The sequence below is a fragment of the Chiloscyllium plagiosum genome, unplaced genomic scaffold (assembly GCF_037043375.1).
Source record: "Chiloscyllium plagiosum isolate Xiang-an unplaced genomic scaffold, Cpla_swu_hap1 HiC_scaffold_8, whole genome shotgun sequence".
NCBI lineage: Eukaryota > Metazoa > Chordata > Chondrichthyes > Orectolobiformes > Hemiscylliidae > Chiloscyllium > Chiloscyllium plagiosum.
The window spans coordinates 12,816,065-12,834,079 of NW_028270146.1; the positions used below are offsets into that span (position 1 = coordinate 12,816,065).

General features: G+C 39.0%; 1 protein-coding gene across 3 annotated transcripts in view; it reads left to right on the plus strand.

The window, feature by feature from the left end:
* Window positions 1-18,015, plus strand: part of LOC122553352 (ribosomal protein S6 kinase A5) — a 235,604-nt gene that overhangs the window by 201,654 nt on the left and 15,935 nt on the right. For 2 of the 3 annotated variants that reach the window (XM_043696941.2, XM_087989592.1), the window contains 5 exons: window positions 670-795; window positions 1,060-1,193; window positions 3,270-3,363; window positions 8,139-8,309; window positions 12,517-12,708. In XM_043696941.2, coding sequence (XP_043552876.1) covers window positions 670-795; window positions 1,060-1,193; window positions 3,270-3,363; window positions 8,139-8,309; window positions 12,517-12,708 — 717 coding nt within the window. The remainder of the gene's footprint in view (window positions 1-669; window positions 796-1,059; window positions 1,194-3,269; window positions 3,364-8,138; window positions 8,310-12,516; window positions 12,709-18,015) is intronic. The other variant, XM_087989593.1, reaches the window with a different exon arrangement.

Sequence of the window (18,015 nt, forward strand, 5' to 3'; positions counted from 1 at the left end):
TTCCCAGCCACCATCTCTGTCTCAGGCTTGCTGCAATGCTCCTGTGAAACTCAGTGCCAGCTGAAAGAACAGAACTTCATTTTCCATGAAGGAACTGTACAGCTTTCTGGACTCCATATCGAGTTCAACAATGTTAGGGTTTGAAGCATCCTCTCCCATGTCCTTTTCCCAACACCACACGTCAGGCCTTGTTATCACATGGTCTGCTATAACACACAGCTCATTGTTGGCCACTAATAGTCCCGGTTAGTAGCTGTTCATTCTCTCAGGCTGATCCTCTGTCCAACTGTTCTCTCTCTTTGGACTCTATCTCCACCTATCATTCAATCCTTACCTCCTCCTCCCACTCTAACTTCTGAACAATATCCTAGGTGCCATCAGTCTGAGGAAGGGTCACTAGATCCGAAACATTAACTGTGACTTCTCTCCACAGGTGCTGTCTGACCTGCTGAGCTTTTCCAACAATTTCTGGGTTTTTTTATTTCTCAATCCGCAGTTTATTCGGTTTTTATTTTGTTATTAGGTGAGCCAGGTAGTGGGTTAAGTTGCTCGAATAAAGCACAGGTATTGATATGATGGTCCAAATGGCCTTCCTGTATGCATTGAACATCTGTTTTTTAATGTAACTAACATTCAGATTAAAGGCTAATTTTTGTATCTTCTTATCAGGGCTACTCTTTCATTGCACCCTCCATTCTCTTCAAACGTAATGCTGTTATGACTGATCCCATTCAGCTTCATCTGGGAGTGGATCGTCCTGGTAGTACTGCCATTGCACGCAGTGCTATGATGAAGGTACTTACAATGTTAACTAGGACTTAGTCATTGCATCTTTGAGTTTATTATTATCATAAGTGCCCATTTCAGATGAGCTACACTTCGATCTGACATTTGTCAGTTTATCTTTGAAAAAACTTTAAATAATATAAATGAGGTCTTAACACTGGGAATGTCAAATGTTTTGTTTGAAGTGCATCTCTACAATTATACTTAGGTGAATGTAAGTTACTCATATTTAACAGAATTTTTAAATTCCATCTCCCCGCCTACCTCTAATAGGATTCCCCATTTTATCAACACTATGACCTGGATCTAAAAGACAGTCCACTTGGAGAAGGAAGTTTCTCCATCTGTAGGAGGTGTCGTAATAAGAAAACTGGGCAGGAATTTGCCGTGAAAATTGTCAGCAAAAGGTAATGCCAAACCAAGATTGTATTAAAAATATACCATATAAGATTCCTGTTAATCCAGTATCTTGTATCCCTTTTATACGTATCAGCTTTTTTTGCTTTATAGCAAGAAAATCTCAGAAACATCAATGTAGAGGTAAATATTAGACCTTTCTATTGAAAAAAAATTTGTGAGATGTGTGTGCAGCTGGCTAGGCCAGCATGTATTGCCCATCTCTAATTGTCCAGGGGACAATTGAATGTCAACCACATTGCTGTGTGACTGGAGTCGCATGTCAGTCAGAGCAGGTAAGACTGGCAGATTTCCTTTCCGAAATCATATTAGTGAACCAGATGGGTATTTACAACAACTGATAGTAGTACATGTTTATCATTAGCCGAGGTTTTAATTCCAGATCTTTTTTATATTGGATTCAGATTTCATCATCTGCCATGGTGGGATTTGAGTCCATACCCAAAGACTTTGCTTAGGGTTCTAAATTACTCGTCCAGTGACATTATCATTGCCTCCCCACCCTTAAGAGTACTTGTATTTAAAGCATTATGGCCAAGATGATTGTTTGTACACTTAGAACATTGATTTGACTTTATTTGTCCCTTATCCCTCATACAACATCCAGATTTGATATTTTGTGTTGAAGCAAAGATAACTATTTATTTCTTCTCCCTTATTGTAATATTTTCCTTATGAAGATTCTTCTTCATTTTCTTCGACATAAATAATATTGTCAGTTAGTAGGAGTGGGAAGTACCACATCCGAACTGCTTTCCAGCACTGTCACAAATAGAGGTGATAAGTACTTGCCAGTACTCTTGCTGAAAGTCTCAAATACTTTGCAAGGTTTCTAATTTTGAGATCTTATGTTTTGACAAGTTATTTGTGTTTTTCCTTCTTAGAAGTTCATTAGGCTCTAAGATAACAGAAAGGATGAATATTCTAGAATCGATGAAGGGTATAAAGGTAAAGTTGCCATAGTCCTACTGGACCAAGGGGCTGCTGACTCATTAGAGAGAGACAACTAGTGTGGGTTAATCGAGGCATGAGATAACCTTTTGGTAACTTCAGCTGGTGCAGGGATTGAATCCAATCTATTGGCTTTAATCTGTACTGCAAGCTAGCCATCCAATCAACTGAGCTAACTGTCCCCCTGTATGAAGTGTAAAGTATATACACTGAAATTAAATCATAAAATGCTGATAATATTTAGTAAGGCTGGCAGTAGCCATGAAGAAGGAAATGGATAGTGTGTTAGAATACAAACTTTTCTCAGTTCTAACAAAAGATTCCACACGCTAAAAGTGACTCGATCCCCTGAAGTGACAATATTCTCCTGCTATGAGAAACTATTCTACCCTCTGAACTCTGGGTTCTTCTGGACTAAAATTTTGAATCTCTATTCTGAAGTCAAAACTGAACTAATTGTATTTGTGCTGCCTGTCTTAAACCCCATAATATAAATATCATACCCATTAACACTTTGGCAATCCCGAGGCAACCTATGACAATCACATATTTTCTTGAACCTGATATATTTAGGTCACTGTTCCAAATTCACATTCTGACCCTTTTTGCCTTGGTTATGATGCCCCCATGTCATGTGTGAATTTTAAAAATGACACAATAACCTTGAGCAGTAGTGGAGAGGGGCTAGAAGATTAGATTAGATTAGATTACAGTGTGGAAACAGGCCCTTCGGCCCAACAAGTCCACACCGACCCGCCGAAGCGAAACCCACCCATACCCCTACATTTACCCCTTACCTAACACTACGGGCAATTTAATATGGCCAATTCACCTGACCCTGCACATCTTTGTGATGTGGGAGGAAACCGGAGCACCCGGAGGAAACCCACGCAGACACGGGGAGAACGTGCAAACTCCACACAGTCAGTCGCCTGAGTCGGGAATTGAACCCGGGTCTCTGGCGCTGTGAGGCAGCAGTGCTAACCACTGTGCCACCGTGCCGCCCACAAAGAAGAGGTAGGAGGAAGTAGAAGAAAGGCACAACAAAAGATAGTGTTTGATCACTCTATGTTCTATTCCATTCAACAACTAGTACTTTTTCATCCATTTTACAGAATGGAAGCAAATACTCAACGGGAGATTGCAGCTCTCAAGCTGTGTGAAGGACACCCTAACATTGTAAAACTGCATGATGTTCACCACGATCAGGTATGCTGCAAAAGCATTGCATAGTTTGGCAATCCACATTAAATGATTTTCTGTTAAGTGTGCCTTGCCTTCCAGTAACAGTTGCAGTATATTTTCTTCAAATTAACTTGATGGGAGTCATTTGATGATATCAGAAAAAAGTGTTCTTGTAACTTGAGAACCACAGATGCCAATAATGTGACATTATCCATCTCACCAGACACTACAAAGGCTGTGACATTATAAATGATGCAACTAAAGGGAGAGCAAGCAATCACTTCTAGCTTCTGAGAACATATTGAATTTTTGGGATTCCAGTCTTTGGATGAGGAAATTAAACTCAGGTATAGTTTCCCTCCTTACATGGAATTGGAAGATCCCAAGGCAGTGTTTAAAAAACACTTGATGTAATTTATGTCTGAATTGATACTAAGCAAAACCACTGATCGGATTATTTATGTTAGCATTTTTATAGGACCTTATTACCTGCATATACCCACAAAGCAACAGAAAAAGTATTTCAATCTAAATCATTAAATATAATGTGTAAGATGCTGTATACATTCAATTTTTACAGCTCTCCAGGAGTCTGAGGATGATGCTGCCCAATGGTCACATTGTCTCTTTCACTAAGCTCATGAAAAAACACATTAGCCACCTGTTTCCACATCCAGCGCTGAAATCAGAATTATCCAGTTAATGACAAGTTCCTACTTCCCAAGAGTAAAATAAACTGTTCCCATTCCCAGCTCAAATTCCTTCTTGCTACTTCCACTCCCCTTCTCATGTGCCTTCCACCACAATGTGTCCACACTGTCGGCCGCATCACTCCTGCCAGCTGTCCACCACAGCTTCTTTCCCTGTCTCTCCATTCTCTGTCCTTCTGCTTTACGTTCCCATTTTTCCATAATGCTATCTATTTTGCCTCTGCTTGCTTTGCAATCTTAAATTCTCATTCTCTCAACATCAGCTACAATTGCCACGTCTACCGCCCCCTTCCTGCTAGTTGCATTTTCCATTAGCAGCAAGGTTCTGACCTGGATAGAGGATTGGCTGACTGGTAGAAAGCAGAGAGGAGGGATTAAGGCATCTTTTTCAGGATGTCAACCAGTGATTAGTGGAATTTCACAGGGACCACAACTATACATGTTATATATTAACAATCTGGATGAAGGAACCGAGGGCATTATTGCTAAGTTTGCAGATGACACAAAGATGGAGGCACAGGTAATATTGAAGAAGTGGAGAGGCTGCAGAAGGACTTGGACAATATGAGAGAGTAGGCAAAATAATAGCAGATGAAATACAGTGCGGGCTAAGTGTGAGACTATGCACTTTGGTAGGAGGAACAGACATAGACAATTTTCTAGATGAGGAAAGGCTTTGGAAATCTAAAGCACAACAGGACTTAAGAATCCTAGTTCAGGATTCTCTTAAGGTTAAATGCAACGTTAGCATTTATTTCAAGATGTCTAGAGTATAAGAAAAGGAATATGCTACTGGGATTGTTTAAGGCTCTGGTCAGACCACATTTGGAATATTGTGAGCAGTTTTGGGCCTTGTATCTAAGGATGGATGTGCTGGCATTGGGGAGGGTCCAGAGGAGGTTTACAAGAATGATCCCAAGTTGAAGGGCTTATCGTATGAGGAGCAGTTGAGGACTCTGGATCTGTACTCAATGGGATTTAAAAAGATAAGGGAGGAACTCATTCAAAGTTACAGAATACAGAGAGGCCTGGAAAGAGTGGATGTGGAGAAAATATTTCCACTAGTAGGACAGACTAAGATCCAAGGGCATAGTCTCAGAGTGAAGAGATGGCCCTTTAGAACTGAGATGAGGAGGAATTTCTTCAGCAAGAGGTTGGTTAATCTTGGAACTCATTGCCGGAGTGGGCTATGAAGGCCAAGTCATTGAGTGTGTTTAAGACAGAGGTAGATAGGTTCTTGATTAGTAAGGAGATCAAGGGTTATGGGGAGAAGGCAGAAGAATGGGGTTGATTGAATGGTCTTGCAGACTCAGTGAGGTGAGTGGCCTAATACTCTTCCTGTATCTCATGATCTCACGCATTTACATTGACTGGCACCATGCCTCACATTGAGGGGATTTGCTAAGCAGAGATGCACTTAATTATGCTCTCTACTATGTTCTTTCTCTCCTCTCTTCCAAGTTGCCCTCCTTGCCTAACCCAACCTCTCTCTTAACCCCATCTTTCTCTTCCCTCTTTTCCTGTTTCCTCTTTTCTCCCTTGCACCTCAGCCTTCCCTCTCCACAAGGATTGTACAATTCCTGTCTTCTCTATGTGCAGATCCTATGCAAATCAGGTTGACATTTATTACTTGTTTGCAACTCTTTTGGAGAGCAACCAATTTAAGAAAAGGCTGTATTAATGGAATTTGTTTAACTTTTAAATAGACGTTTAAATAATAATTTTAAGGTGAAGGGCAGGAGGTTTAGAGGGGCTAGAAGGAAAAATATTTCACCCAATCTGGAATGGCAATCTGGAATGCACTGCCTAGCAAGGTAGTAAAGGTGGAAAACCTCACAATCTTTGAAATGTATGTGGATGAGCACTTGAAAGGTCATAACATTCAACATTATGAGCCAAGTGCTGGAGGTGGGATTAGTCCAAATAGGTCAGCCTAGGCTCAAAGGGCTGAAGGGCCTCTTCTGTGCTTTCTAATTCTTAAGTCCACTTTGATAATTGTATGATGCAGTAAATGATTTAATTTCATAAGGTATCCCTGGTATCAGTATCAGTACTTGAGGTATCACTCCCACACAATCAAACTGTACAGCTATTGTAAAGATGTGGCCTTGATATGTTCAATCTGTGACTGGGAGCTGAAAAGCTTGTGGGAATTTTAAAAGAACACCAGGTTTCCAAGGTTTTCTTCATCATTTCATTTCCATCTAGCTATCATAAATAATCCAATTAATTTTCAGCTCAGCATTACATAAATACTTGCTTCGTGCTGTTTTTTTAAACAAAAATGCAGTCTACAGTCCTTTTCAATGATTTTGTGCAAGAGCAAATCATTGCAATTCACCCTGAGAACCATATCCCTTCCCTCATCCTGCCTCACTTTATATTTCAACTGCATTTTCAGTCTCTATTACAGTACTGCAATCTCTGCCAAGTGACTGCAGTATGTTATTTTATGCGTGCTGGCTCTCTCTCTCTCACGCTTTCTGCTCCTGTCTCTCTGTGGGAGAGCAGGTTATACCTGGGATTATAGAAATATAGTCCAAATAATGAGGCATTGAATGCATCATGTTTATTAGAGTTTTGAAAGAATAATCTGTCCATTTAGTCTCTGCAGTTTACCAGTAGTCATAGAATCACTACGTGTGGAAGCAGGCCATTCAGCCCATTGAGTCCATGCCAACCCTCCAAAAAGCATCCCACTCTGATCCACCCTCTACCCTATAATCCTCCTATCCTCCACATCCCTGGACCCTATGGGCAATTTAGCATGATCAATCCACCTAACCTGTAGATTTTTGGATTGTGGGAGGAAACCAGAGCACCTGGAGGAAAACCATATAGACACAGGGTGAATGTGCAGACTCTACACAGACAGTCGCCAGAGGGCGGAATTGAACCCAGGTCCCTGGCGCTATGAGATATCAGTATTAAACACTGAGCCACTGTGCGACCCTGCATATTTTCACTGTCAAGTAAAAAGAAATCAATGCCTTTAAGAAGTTTCTACTGAAGCTGTTTCTAGAACCCTTTAGGAAATGCATTTCAACTTGCTATGTAAAAAAAATGCTTCACTTCCCTCCCTTGTTCATTTGCTAATTATATCAAATTTTTGTCTGGTTACTGACACCTTTGCCTCTTGGAAATAATTGCTCCATACTTTATCAAAATTCTTCATAATTTTGAAATACCTGGCCTGACCAAATCATGTTTGAGCAGTGCATACTGTAGTAGTTTGCTTTCTAAATTGTAGATGAGACCAGGTTTATTTCTTTTGCCCTGCCATTCAACAAGACTATGGCTGATACACCTCCGACTTCAATTCTTCCGTGCCAACTCCTCATAACAACTGCCCAATATTTCAAAGATCTATCAGACTCCACTTTAAATATTTTCTGTTATTTAGCCTCTATGACTCATTGGGGTAAATAATTCCTGACATTCACTATCCCTGAAAGAAAAAAACTCTTCCCATTATTGTTTTCTCCTCTGTATCTTTTTGTTAAATCTGATTGCAATCCTCTTGTTGATTAAATTTCACTAAGACACCAAACCATGCAAATACCTGTCAACTCTAAATATGTAAACATACTGTACAAATTCTTTAATGCCAAGTCTAATACTCAAACCGTCAAAATTGTTAATTTCTTTTAAACTGTTGTGCCAATTACATGTTTGGTTTAGAGGTATGGATCAGAAGTGTACCTCAGTATGATAATGCAGCTTCTTCATCAATGAAAATTTACATATAAAATGAGTATTTTTGTGTAACATTAACTGTAACAATGAGAAAGTTAGTCTCTCCATGTAACTGAAGTCCATAATTTTTGTTGTGTCATGTGATTTGTTGGTTTGATTAAAGGACATCATGTCAAGTGCACTATCCATGAAATTGGGAAAAAATACTTTAATGAGTCTCTAGTATTGGATTATAAAGGCTGTTTTCTCTTACATAGAAAGCATGTGAAAGTGTAGAAAGTCAGTGATGTCTCGCACATTAATTGAGAGTGACTGAAAGAACTTCTATTTTCCCTATTTTCTTATTTAAAAGAGTTTTGCATTAATTTTAGTTTCTTTCTCCTTCTTTCTTAGTTGCACACATTCTTAGTGATGGAACTGCTGAAAGGTGGAGAGCTGCTGGAGCGGATCAGAAAGAAGAAACACTTCAGTGAAACGGAAGCTAGTCACATAATGCGCAAACTGGTCTCTGCTGTCAGCCATATGCACGATGTGGGAGTAGTCCATAGGGACCTGAAGCCTGAGGTACTGAATATGCTCAAAACATTATAGAGCAAGGAAGGTGGAACATGTGTTTGGAGTTCTCATGTTAATTTATCCTGCCTATTTGACTTTAAGCTAAGTTTCCTTTCTACTCCCTGCACATATCCATTTCTATTCTCGGTCGTTACATACAAATATGCCAGTTAGGAGCAGGAATAGGCCACTCGGCTTTTCGAGCCTCCTCCATCATTCAATAAGATCATGATTGATCTGTTTACATTGTTGTATTTCTTTGTAACCATTCACTCCCTTACATATCTAATTCTGATTTAAAGCTATCAAAGACTCTGTTTCCACCACCGTATTGAAGAAGAGTTATGCTCTCTACTTCAGGTTTCTGATACTTGTGAAATCATTCTGCTCTTAACTGGTGAAACTTTTCCAGTAAATCCAAAATTCATTTAATGACAATTTTTCTGTTCTAGTTTGTGATCACCAAAACCTGAACAAGAATTCCTTGTTGCATTATTCAAGAACTGCCATATATAACCAAAACACCCAACTGGAAAAATCATAGGATAGTAATGGTTAGATGGAGGATATTCTGTATCATTTTATATCAAGTATGTTTCTATGTAAGCCTTCCTGTGGAATGCATTCGCTTTCAACAACTGGAAAGTTGAGTTTATAAACAACTGTTAGAAACACTTTGCCTTCAGACTTGCAGATTTTACGTAGTCTCACAGAATGGAAAATTACACAAATTCTACCTAGGTACTGTAAGCCTCTTCCAGTGAATATAGTTGTATAATGCAGATGAGCAATATCTAGTGATGCAAGTCTCATGATTTAACTGGACAAAACTAAAGGGCTCCATTGTTAAATGTCCTATTCTACAAACCATTTCATGATTTAACCTCAGGCCCTCTCTGCAGTTAACAATGATCATCAAAGTTTAAACTGTTCTATGTTTTCTTCTTTACTCTGCACTGACAACATGCCCAGCCTCCTTCTGCTCCGACTTCAAGAATCTGACTTTCTATAGGTTTATTCCCCATGACACCAAGTGCTCCTGCAACATTCCAGAAGCCCTCTATGTCTCCTCATCTGTCTCCACACATATAACAATTCCCTCATAGTATACCTCTTTGCCATTCCTCACCTTTAGTAAAATAATATACATAACTCTTCTCCCAAGCCTCTTTTTGACAAGCAATGTCTCTTTACAAGGTGCCTGGAAACATGACAAGTATCTTTTTCCCAGTGTGATAATTACTGCCAAACAACCTCCCTGACACTGAAAATTAACTATTGATAGGTGAAGAATCTCATTCCTGTAGGTTCTAATTGTTGCAGAGTATAAATATGTAAATTTGATTTATTTTTATTTTTCATCTATTTTTCTTTTCTCTCCTTTGTAACCAATTGTTCTTTTCCCCTTGTTTCCTCTTTCTTCACTTGATTCACATTGAATTCGCCCTTTTCAACTTACATTCCTGTTCCGTTGTTAACATTGGAGAAGATAGTGGCCATAATGCCACTGGTCTAGTAATCCACAGATACAGGCTGTACTCTGATAACATGGGTTCAAATTCCATTGTGACAGCTGGTGAAATGTGAATTCAATAAATAGGAAATCTGGACTTGAAAGCTAGCCTCAGTGATGGTGACCATGAATTAGCATTTGGTTCACTTACAGTTCTTTGTGGTTTGATTTTTTTTCTTCTTGTTACAAGATGTGAATACAGGGGTGAGCACTTTGTTGCCCATCTCTAACTGTCCTTCAACTGAGGACCTTACTATGCTATTTCCAAGGGCAGCTAAGAACCGGCTGTGTCAGTCTTGAGTCACATATAGACCAGACCAAGTAGGGATGACAGGTTTTCTTCCCTAACAGAAATGAGTGAACTTAATCAGTTTTTACAACCCTCAGTGATATTTTCATGGCCACCGTTACTGAGGCTGGCTTTATTGACCAGCTGTCATGGTGGGAGCAATGGCCTTGGCCTTTGGATTACTCGCTCAGTGATGTTGTTGTATTGCCACTAGTCCTTAACTGGTCTGTAATGTTGATTAGTTCCCATTTTCAGCAACTTCCCATGTTAAAAGTTTAAAAGCGTAAGTGCGGTGCAGTGGACATGTCCCTACGTCTGAGCCAGGAGGTCCAGGTTCAAATTCAACCTCCTGCTAAAGTGTGCAGTAACATACCTGAACAGATTGATTTGAAAATATCTAAAACATAAGTGTGAAAAGGCAGGTTTAACTCACGGCAGATTCTGTCAGGTTCCCTCCTGAGGCAACATTGGCAGCAACAACAGTAATAATTTGTAGTTATACAGTGCTTTTAACACAGTAAAACTCTCAAAGGTGTTTCAGTGCCCCATCATTAGCTTTTGTTATTGATCAGTCACATTATCTGAGGCATTGAAAGTGGCAAATCTATTTTTACCCTGATTCTTTTTTAAATCTCCCTTTGCTTATTCACTTCTATTCTTGGATACTTTAGATGAGCATTTTTAAAATTATGAGCAATGCTTTACATACATTATTTTAAATAAAGTGTTAAATTTAATTTCCCAACTGTCAGTCAAGTGCAGAACTGACCTGAATTTTCTTGCTACAAATTGCCATTGCATAACTGTACTTCATTGCCATGAAAAGCTGCTTGCTGTATAGGGTGGTATCACACACTAATTATACACCAGAGAAATAAATTGTACCTTTGGTTCATAGTAACAAAGCATCATGTGAATTTTGGGATTTATTAATAGTCTGAAGGTCAGGGAGAATGATTTTCTTAACAGGTAAATACATTAGCTTTGCTAATGAACTGTCACTTCCTGACTAGAATAACTATTTTTCTTTAATTGCATAGATTTATGTAGGAAACAACACAGAGGTATTGAAAGAGCTGTCTAATTGCCCTTATTATGTTAACCCACTGGAATGAGCATAGGTCATGTTGGCCACATACTCGACATTTGCACTTCATAGCATGGAGCTTTAGTGCATATAGCTTGTTAAAATTGCATTGTGCATTCGTGCACACTAATTGTGGGAAGTTTTTTTGAAATCCACTTTGTCTGGTGTGGTGTAATTTCTTTACATTTTGAATGCAGGCAGTGGAGCCCAAGGGAATGAGTTGTAAAGGCCACTCACTGTCTTGGCAGAGCTGCACCATGGCCGGGACATATACAGAGTGGATTGAACTTACTCTATGGTATTGCATTGTATTTGCAGACAGTAATGTGACAAGACCATTAATAATAACTATTATTGTGGCAAGAGTGTTCCCAGAACAGAGTACATTGTTGGAACTTTCCACTATATTAACATAGCTATGACATAAGGCTGACTAACAATTTTACTTTCTGACCCTTTGTCATTTACAGTAAAATTCTGCAGCTCTCTGACAATAAAATAAATTCTAGTATTTCTCTTGTTTGGGCTCATGTTGGGGATCTTTGATATAACACATGCTTTTTTTATTCTTAATTTTTTTACATGATCTGGTTGTCATTGTCGTGGCCAATATTTGTTGCCCATCCCTAATTGCCCTTGAACTGAGTGGCTATTTCAGAATGCAGTTAAGAGTCACCCACATTGCTGTGGGTTCTGAGTCACATATAGGCTGGCAGATTTCCTTACTTAAAGAGCAGTAGTGAACCAGAAGGGTTTTTCTAATAATCATTGGTCACCATAACCTAATTCTCGAAAGCGAATGTTGAGAATGGAGTTCTCAAGTGAGCTTCCCAGTGGATTTTGTTTGGGTGTGTGGCCTTCCGTAAAAGTATAATTAGAGCACCAATGAGCGACAAAGTGTATGTTAAAGCATTGAGAAATGCCATGTGACAAGAGAGATAGTGCGAAATAATTGGCAATGTTCAACTGCCTTTGTTTTGGCAAATTAAAATTATCAAGTTCACTTCTTGAGTATAAATCATATTTCTTCAACTTAATCTGATTTACATTTAGTTTTCTGAGGTGAACAGATGCTTGCCATATGATTTTGCCGCAGAAAAAAAACTGATGTAATTGGTATTTTTAGTTTGCTGTGTCAGCTTTTAGAAAGACAAAGATTGATACTCATTTGCAGATAATAATCTAATCTAATGAAACATTTTACAGGAACACGCTATAAAAAGGGTATCATGGTTCAGTGTTTCACAGAACATTTTGTAGCTACAAGTGATGATATTTATTAATAACCCTGTTTCCTATTTTCCCCACCCCAACTCTTATTCTGTAGAACTTATTATACGCTGATGATAGTGACAGCACAGAAATTAAAGTCATTGATTTTGGGTTTGCACGATTGAAACCTCCTGATAATCAGCCTTTGAAGACCCCATGCTTTACATTACATTACGCAGCTCCTGAATTACTGAAGGATGATGGTTACGATGAATCCTGTGATCTGTGGAGTTTGGGTGTAATCCTGGTAAGTTGGTGGCGAGGTAAAGGATGATATACCAGGGATACCTGGTGCAAGTTGCTTATTATTCCCTACATATAAAATAGATCCTAATTAAAACATCAGCTCTTGGAAGATTACAGCACAAAATTAAATGATTAGCAATTTAGCCTATCACACTATCAATTCTAAGATTGAATTATCTATATTCCCTTTGCTTTTCTTATCTATTAAGGAACATTAAAAACATTCAGCCCATTGAGCCTGCTCTACCATTCAGTTAGACATGACTCATAATCCAATTCAATTCCATTTTTCCACAATATCTCCATATCTCTTGATGTCATTGGGCTCCAGAAATCTGTTTTTTTATGTTGAATATGCTTAAGGATTTCCACAGCCCTTGGGGTAGAGAATTCCAAACATTCCCATCTTTCTGAGTAAGTAGGTTCCTCCATATGGCCTATTCCTTACCCTGAGATTATGATATTGGCTTGATTCACCAGCCAGGGGAAACATCTGTATTCACTTTGTCATGCCCTGTAAGAGTTTAATAAGTTTCAGAAATGTCACCCTTATTCTTCAAAAGTCTAGGGAATACAGACTCAGTTCCCTCAATCTGTCCTCTTAAAATAATCCCAACATCCTAATAATTAACTTTGGGAACCTCTGTCACACTCTCTGGCAAGTATATTTGTCCTGAGGTAAGGGAATCAAAACAGTACACAGTAGTCCTGGTGAGATCTCACTAAGGCTGTACACAAATATTTAGGCACATGGACGTTAGTACAATGAAGGGTATGTAGGCTATTCTGATCTTAGAGCAGGATAGAAGGCCAACACAACATCGAGGGCTGAAGGGCCTGTACTGTTCTATGTTATATGACATCTTTACTCCTGTATTCAACTCCCCTTGCAAAGAAGACCGATGTGTCACTTGCCTTCTTAATTACTTGCTGCATCTGCATGTTAACTCATGAGCCTGGTCACCCAGGTCCCTTTGGTTACCTGCATTTCCCAACCTCTTACTTTTATACCTTTCCGTCTTTTTCTACCAAAGTGAATGACTTCACATTTATTCACTTTATATTCTATGTAGCATGTTCTAGCCCATTCACTTAGCTTGCCCAATTTCTGTTTAAGCTTTCTTGTATTTTCTTCACAATTTACTTACAACCTCCAACCAGTTTGAGTTGTCAGCAAATTTGGGAATATTACTATTGGATCCTACACCCAAATTGTTTCTATTGAATGTGAACAATTATGGATCCAGTGCTGATCCTTGCAGTATCCCACTATTAACAGCCTACCTTGCTGAGTATGACGTTTATTTCTACTCTTTATCTATTAACTAATTCTCAATCCATACTAGTATATTTCCCCAAATCCCATGCACTTTAAATTATTTACTAACCTCCTGTGAGGGACCTTATCAAAAGCCTTTAGAAAATTCAAATATACCACATCCACTGTCCTCTTTTATCAATGGTACATTAACATCCTCAAAAAAATCAAGTTTGTCAAACATAATTTCTTTTTCATAAATCCATGATGATGTTTTAATTTGCCATTCTTTTCCAAATGTCCATTTGTGACATCCTATATAATAGATTCCTGTATTTTCTCTACTATCGATGTCAAACTAAATGCCTTTAACTTTCCATTCTCCATCTTCTTCCCTTCTCAAATATTGGAGTTACTTTAGTTACTTTTCCAGAATCTATAGAATTTTGAAAGATAACCACTAATACATCCAGTATCTCCCTAGCCTCTTTGACACTCTGATGTGAAGTTAAGGGAATTTATCAACCTTCAATCCATTAACTTCTCAAGTAAAATTCTTTTGAGTATTTCAGTTTCACCAGTTCTGTGGTTGCCTCATATTTCTGGAAGATTTTCTGTATCTTTTTTTAAGAAGTGGTTGGGGAAGTTTTAAACTAATATGCTAGGGGGCTGGGAACCGATGTAAGGAGTCAGTGAAGGGGGAAGCATGTTCAAATTTAAAAATAGAAAAGGGAATAAGAAAAGTGAAAGGCAGAGAAACCAAGGACAAAATTCCAACCGGGCTATTGAGGAAAGTATTAGAAGCAAGGCAAACAATGTTAAAAAGACAAGCTTAAAGGCTATTTGCCTTAATCCGTGGAGCATTTGCAATAAAATGGATGAACTAATCACACAGATAGTTGTAAACAGGTACGATATAATTGGGATTACGGAGACATGGCTTCAGGGTGACCAGGGATGGGAACTGAATATCCCAGGGTATTCAGTATTTTGGAACGACAGACAAAAAAGGAAAAGGTGATGGAAGGGCATTGCTAGTTGAAGTGATATTATTCACAAGGACTGACAATGTGGAGTCTATATGGGTAGAGTTGAGAAATACCAAAGGGCAAAATATGTTTGTAGGTGTCATGTATAGACCCCCAAACTGCACTGTTGATGTTGGGCATGGCATTGAACATAGAAATTAGAGATGCATACGATAAGGGAATAACAGTGATCATGGGTGATTCTAATCTACACACAGATGGGGCAAATCAAATTAGCCACAATGCCACAGAGGAGGAATTCCTGGAGTATATATGGGATGGTTTTCTTGACCAGTATGTGGAGGAACCAAATGGAGAGCAGGCCAACTTAGACTGGGTACTGTGTATTGAAAAGGGAATCATTACCAATCCAGCTGTGCGTGACCCCTTGGGGATGAGCGACCATTACAATATTTTTTATCAAGGTGGAGAGTGAGATAGGTGAAGACTGGGGTGCTGAATCTTAATAAAGGAAACTATGAAGATGTGAGGCGTGAGCTGGCCTTGATAGATTGGGGAGAATTACTTAAAGGGATGACAGTGGGTAGACAATGGCAACATTCAAGGAATATATGCGAACACTGAAATAACTGTTTATTCCTGTCCGGCACAAGACTATGGCTTGCAAAGGAAATTAGAGAGACGATCGATCCGAGGAAGAAGCACACAGATTGGCCAAGTAAAATAATAGGTCTGAGGATTGGGAGTAGATTCGAATTCAGCAAAGAAGGAGCGAAGGATTGAATAAGAAGGGAAAAATACAGTATGAAAGTAAACTTGCATGGAACATAAAGACTAATACGAAGAGTTTCTTTAGGTAATTGAAGAAAAAGAGATTGATGAAGACAAATGTAAGTCCTCTACAGATATAACAGAACAAAAGAAATAGCTGAGCAACTGAATATAAACTATGGTTCTGTCTTTACAAAAGAGGACACAAATCAGAAATATTGGGAGATGCAAGATTTAGTGAGAGGAAAGAACTGAGGGAGATCAACATTAGTAGAGAAATGGTGCTGGGAAAATTGAGGGGATTGAAGGTGGGTAAATCCCCAGTGCCTGAGAATCTACATCCCATAATATGCAAGGAAGTGACTCCAGAAATGCAGGATGCATCGGTGGTCATCGTCCAGGATTCTATGGACTGTGGTATGGCTCCTGCAGATTGGAGGGTAGCTAATGTCACTCCAATATTCAAAAAGGGAGATAGAGAGAAACCAGGAAATTATGGACCAGTAAGTCTAATGTCAGTAGTGGAGAAAATTTTCGAATCCATTATCAAGGACTTTAGACAGGAGTGGCAAGATCAGATAGAATCAGCATGGATTTATGAAGGGGAAATCATGCTTGACAAATCTGTTGGAATTCTATTAAGATGTAACTAGTAGAGTTGACAAGGGAGGGCCAGTTGACGTGATGTATTTGGACTTTCAGAAAGTGTTGGACACAGTCTCGCGTTAAGAGATTACTGTGCATGATTAAAGTGCATGGGATTGGAGAAGTGTATTGAGATGGATAAGAAACTGGTTGACAGAGAAGAAACAATGAATTAATGGATCCTTTTCAAATTGACAGGCAGTAACCAGTGGGGGTGCCACAGGAATCGGTGCTAGAACCCCAGCTATTCACAATACATATTAATGATTTGAATGAGTGAACAAAATGTAACATCGTAAAGTTTGCAGATGATACCAAGTTGGGTGGGAGGGTCAACTGTGATGAGGATCTTCCAGCATGATCTGAACAGGTTGGGTGAGTGGGCAAATCAATGGCAGATACAGTATAATTTGGATAAATGTAAGGTTATTCATTTTGGATGCAAAAACAAGAAGGCAGATTACTGCCTGAATGCCTGTGAATTGGGGAGGGGAGTGTGCAGTGGGGCCTGGGTGTCCTTGTGCATCAGTCGCTGAGGGTAAGCATGAAGGCAAATGGTATATTGGCCTTCATTGCAAGAGGTTTCGAGTACAGGAGCAAGGATGTGTTGTTGCAGTTAAACAGGGCCTTGGTGAAGCCACACCGAGAATATTGTGTGCAGTTTTGGCCTCCTTTTCTGAGGAAGGATGCTCTTGCTCTCGAGGGAGTGCAGCCAAGGTTTACCAGGCTGATTCCATGGATGGCGGGACTGATTTATGAGGAGCGATTACTAGGTTAGACTAGACAGGGTAGATGCAGGGGGAATGTTCCATTGGTGGGTGCATCCAGAACCAGGTGCCACAGTCTGAAGATTTGAGGAGACATTTCTTCACTCAAAGAATTGTGAGCCTGTGGAATTTATTACCACAGGAAGTAGTTGATGTCAAAGCACTGGGTATATCAAGAGAAGATTAGAGGAGCACTTGATGTGAATGGGATCAAATGTTATGGGGAGAAAGCAGGATTAGGCTATTGAGTTGGATGATCAGCTATGATTGTGATGAATGGCGGAGCAGACTCAAAGCACCAAATGGTTTCCTCCTGCTCCTATCTTCTATATTTTTATGTTTCTAAGATAGGCATAAAGTGCTCCCTGTGCTCTATTATAGGTCTCTTCTCCCCACGGGTAACGGGTCAATGTTTGCCCTAATGTTTTCCTTTTAATATACGTAAAGAAGCTTTTACAGTTTGCCTTTATGTTCCTTGCTAGTTTGTATATATGTTCTTTTTTCCCTTTTTAAACTGGTTTCTTGATTTTTCTGTGTTCTAAATTGCTCTCAATTCTTTAGCTTAACACTTTTTCTGGCATCCTTATAAGCCACTTCATGTTATCTAATGCAATGTTTGACCTTTTTCAATAACTAGGGTTGATTTTATTTTGTGTGTTCGTAATTTCAAGAAGTATGTATCTGTTCTGGACCACGTAGTATTTTTTAAAATGTAGCTATTGTCTGCCTATTGTCAATTTTTTGTGTATTTTCCCATCCATCATGATCAACTTGCCCCCATATTTTCATACTTTATTTCTTTAGATTGAAGACCCTACTTTGATCTTAAGGATGGATTTTTTTTTCTTCACCTTTCTTTGTAGTAGTGTATTCTATGT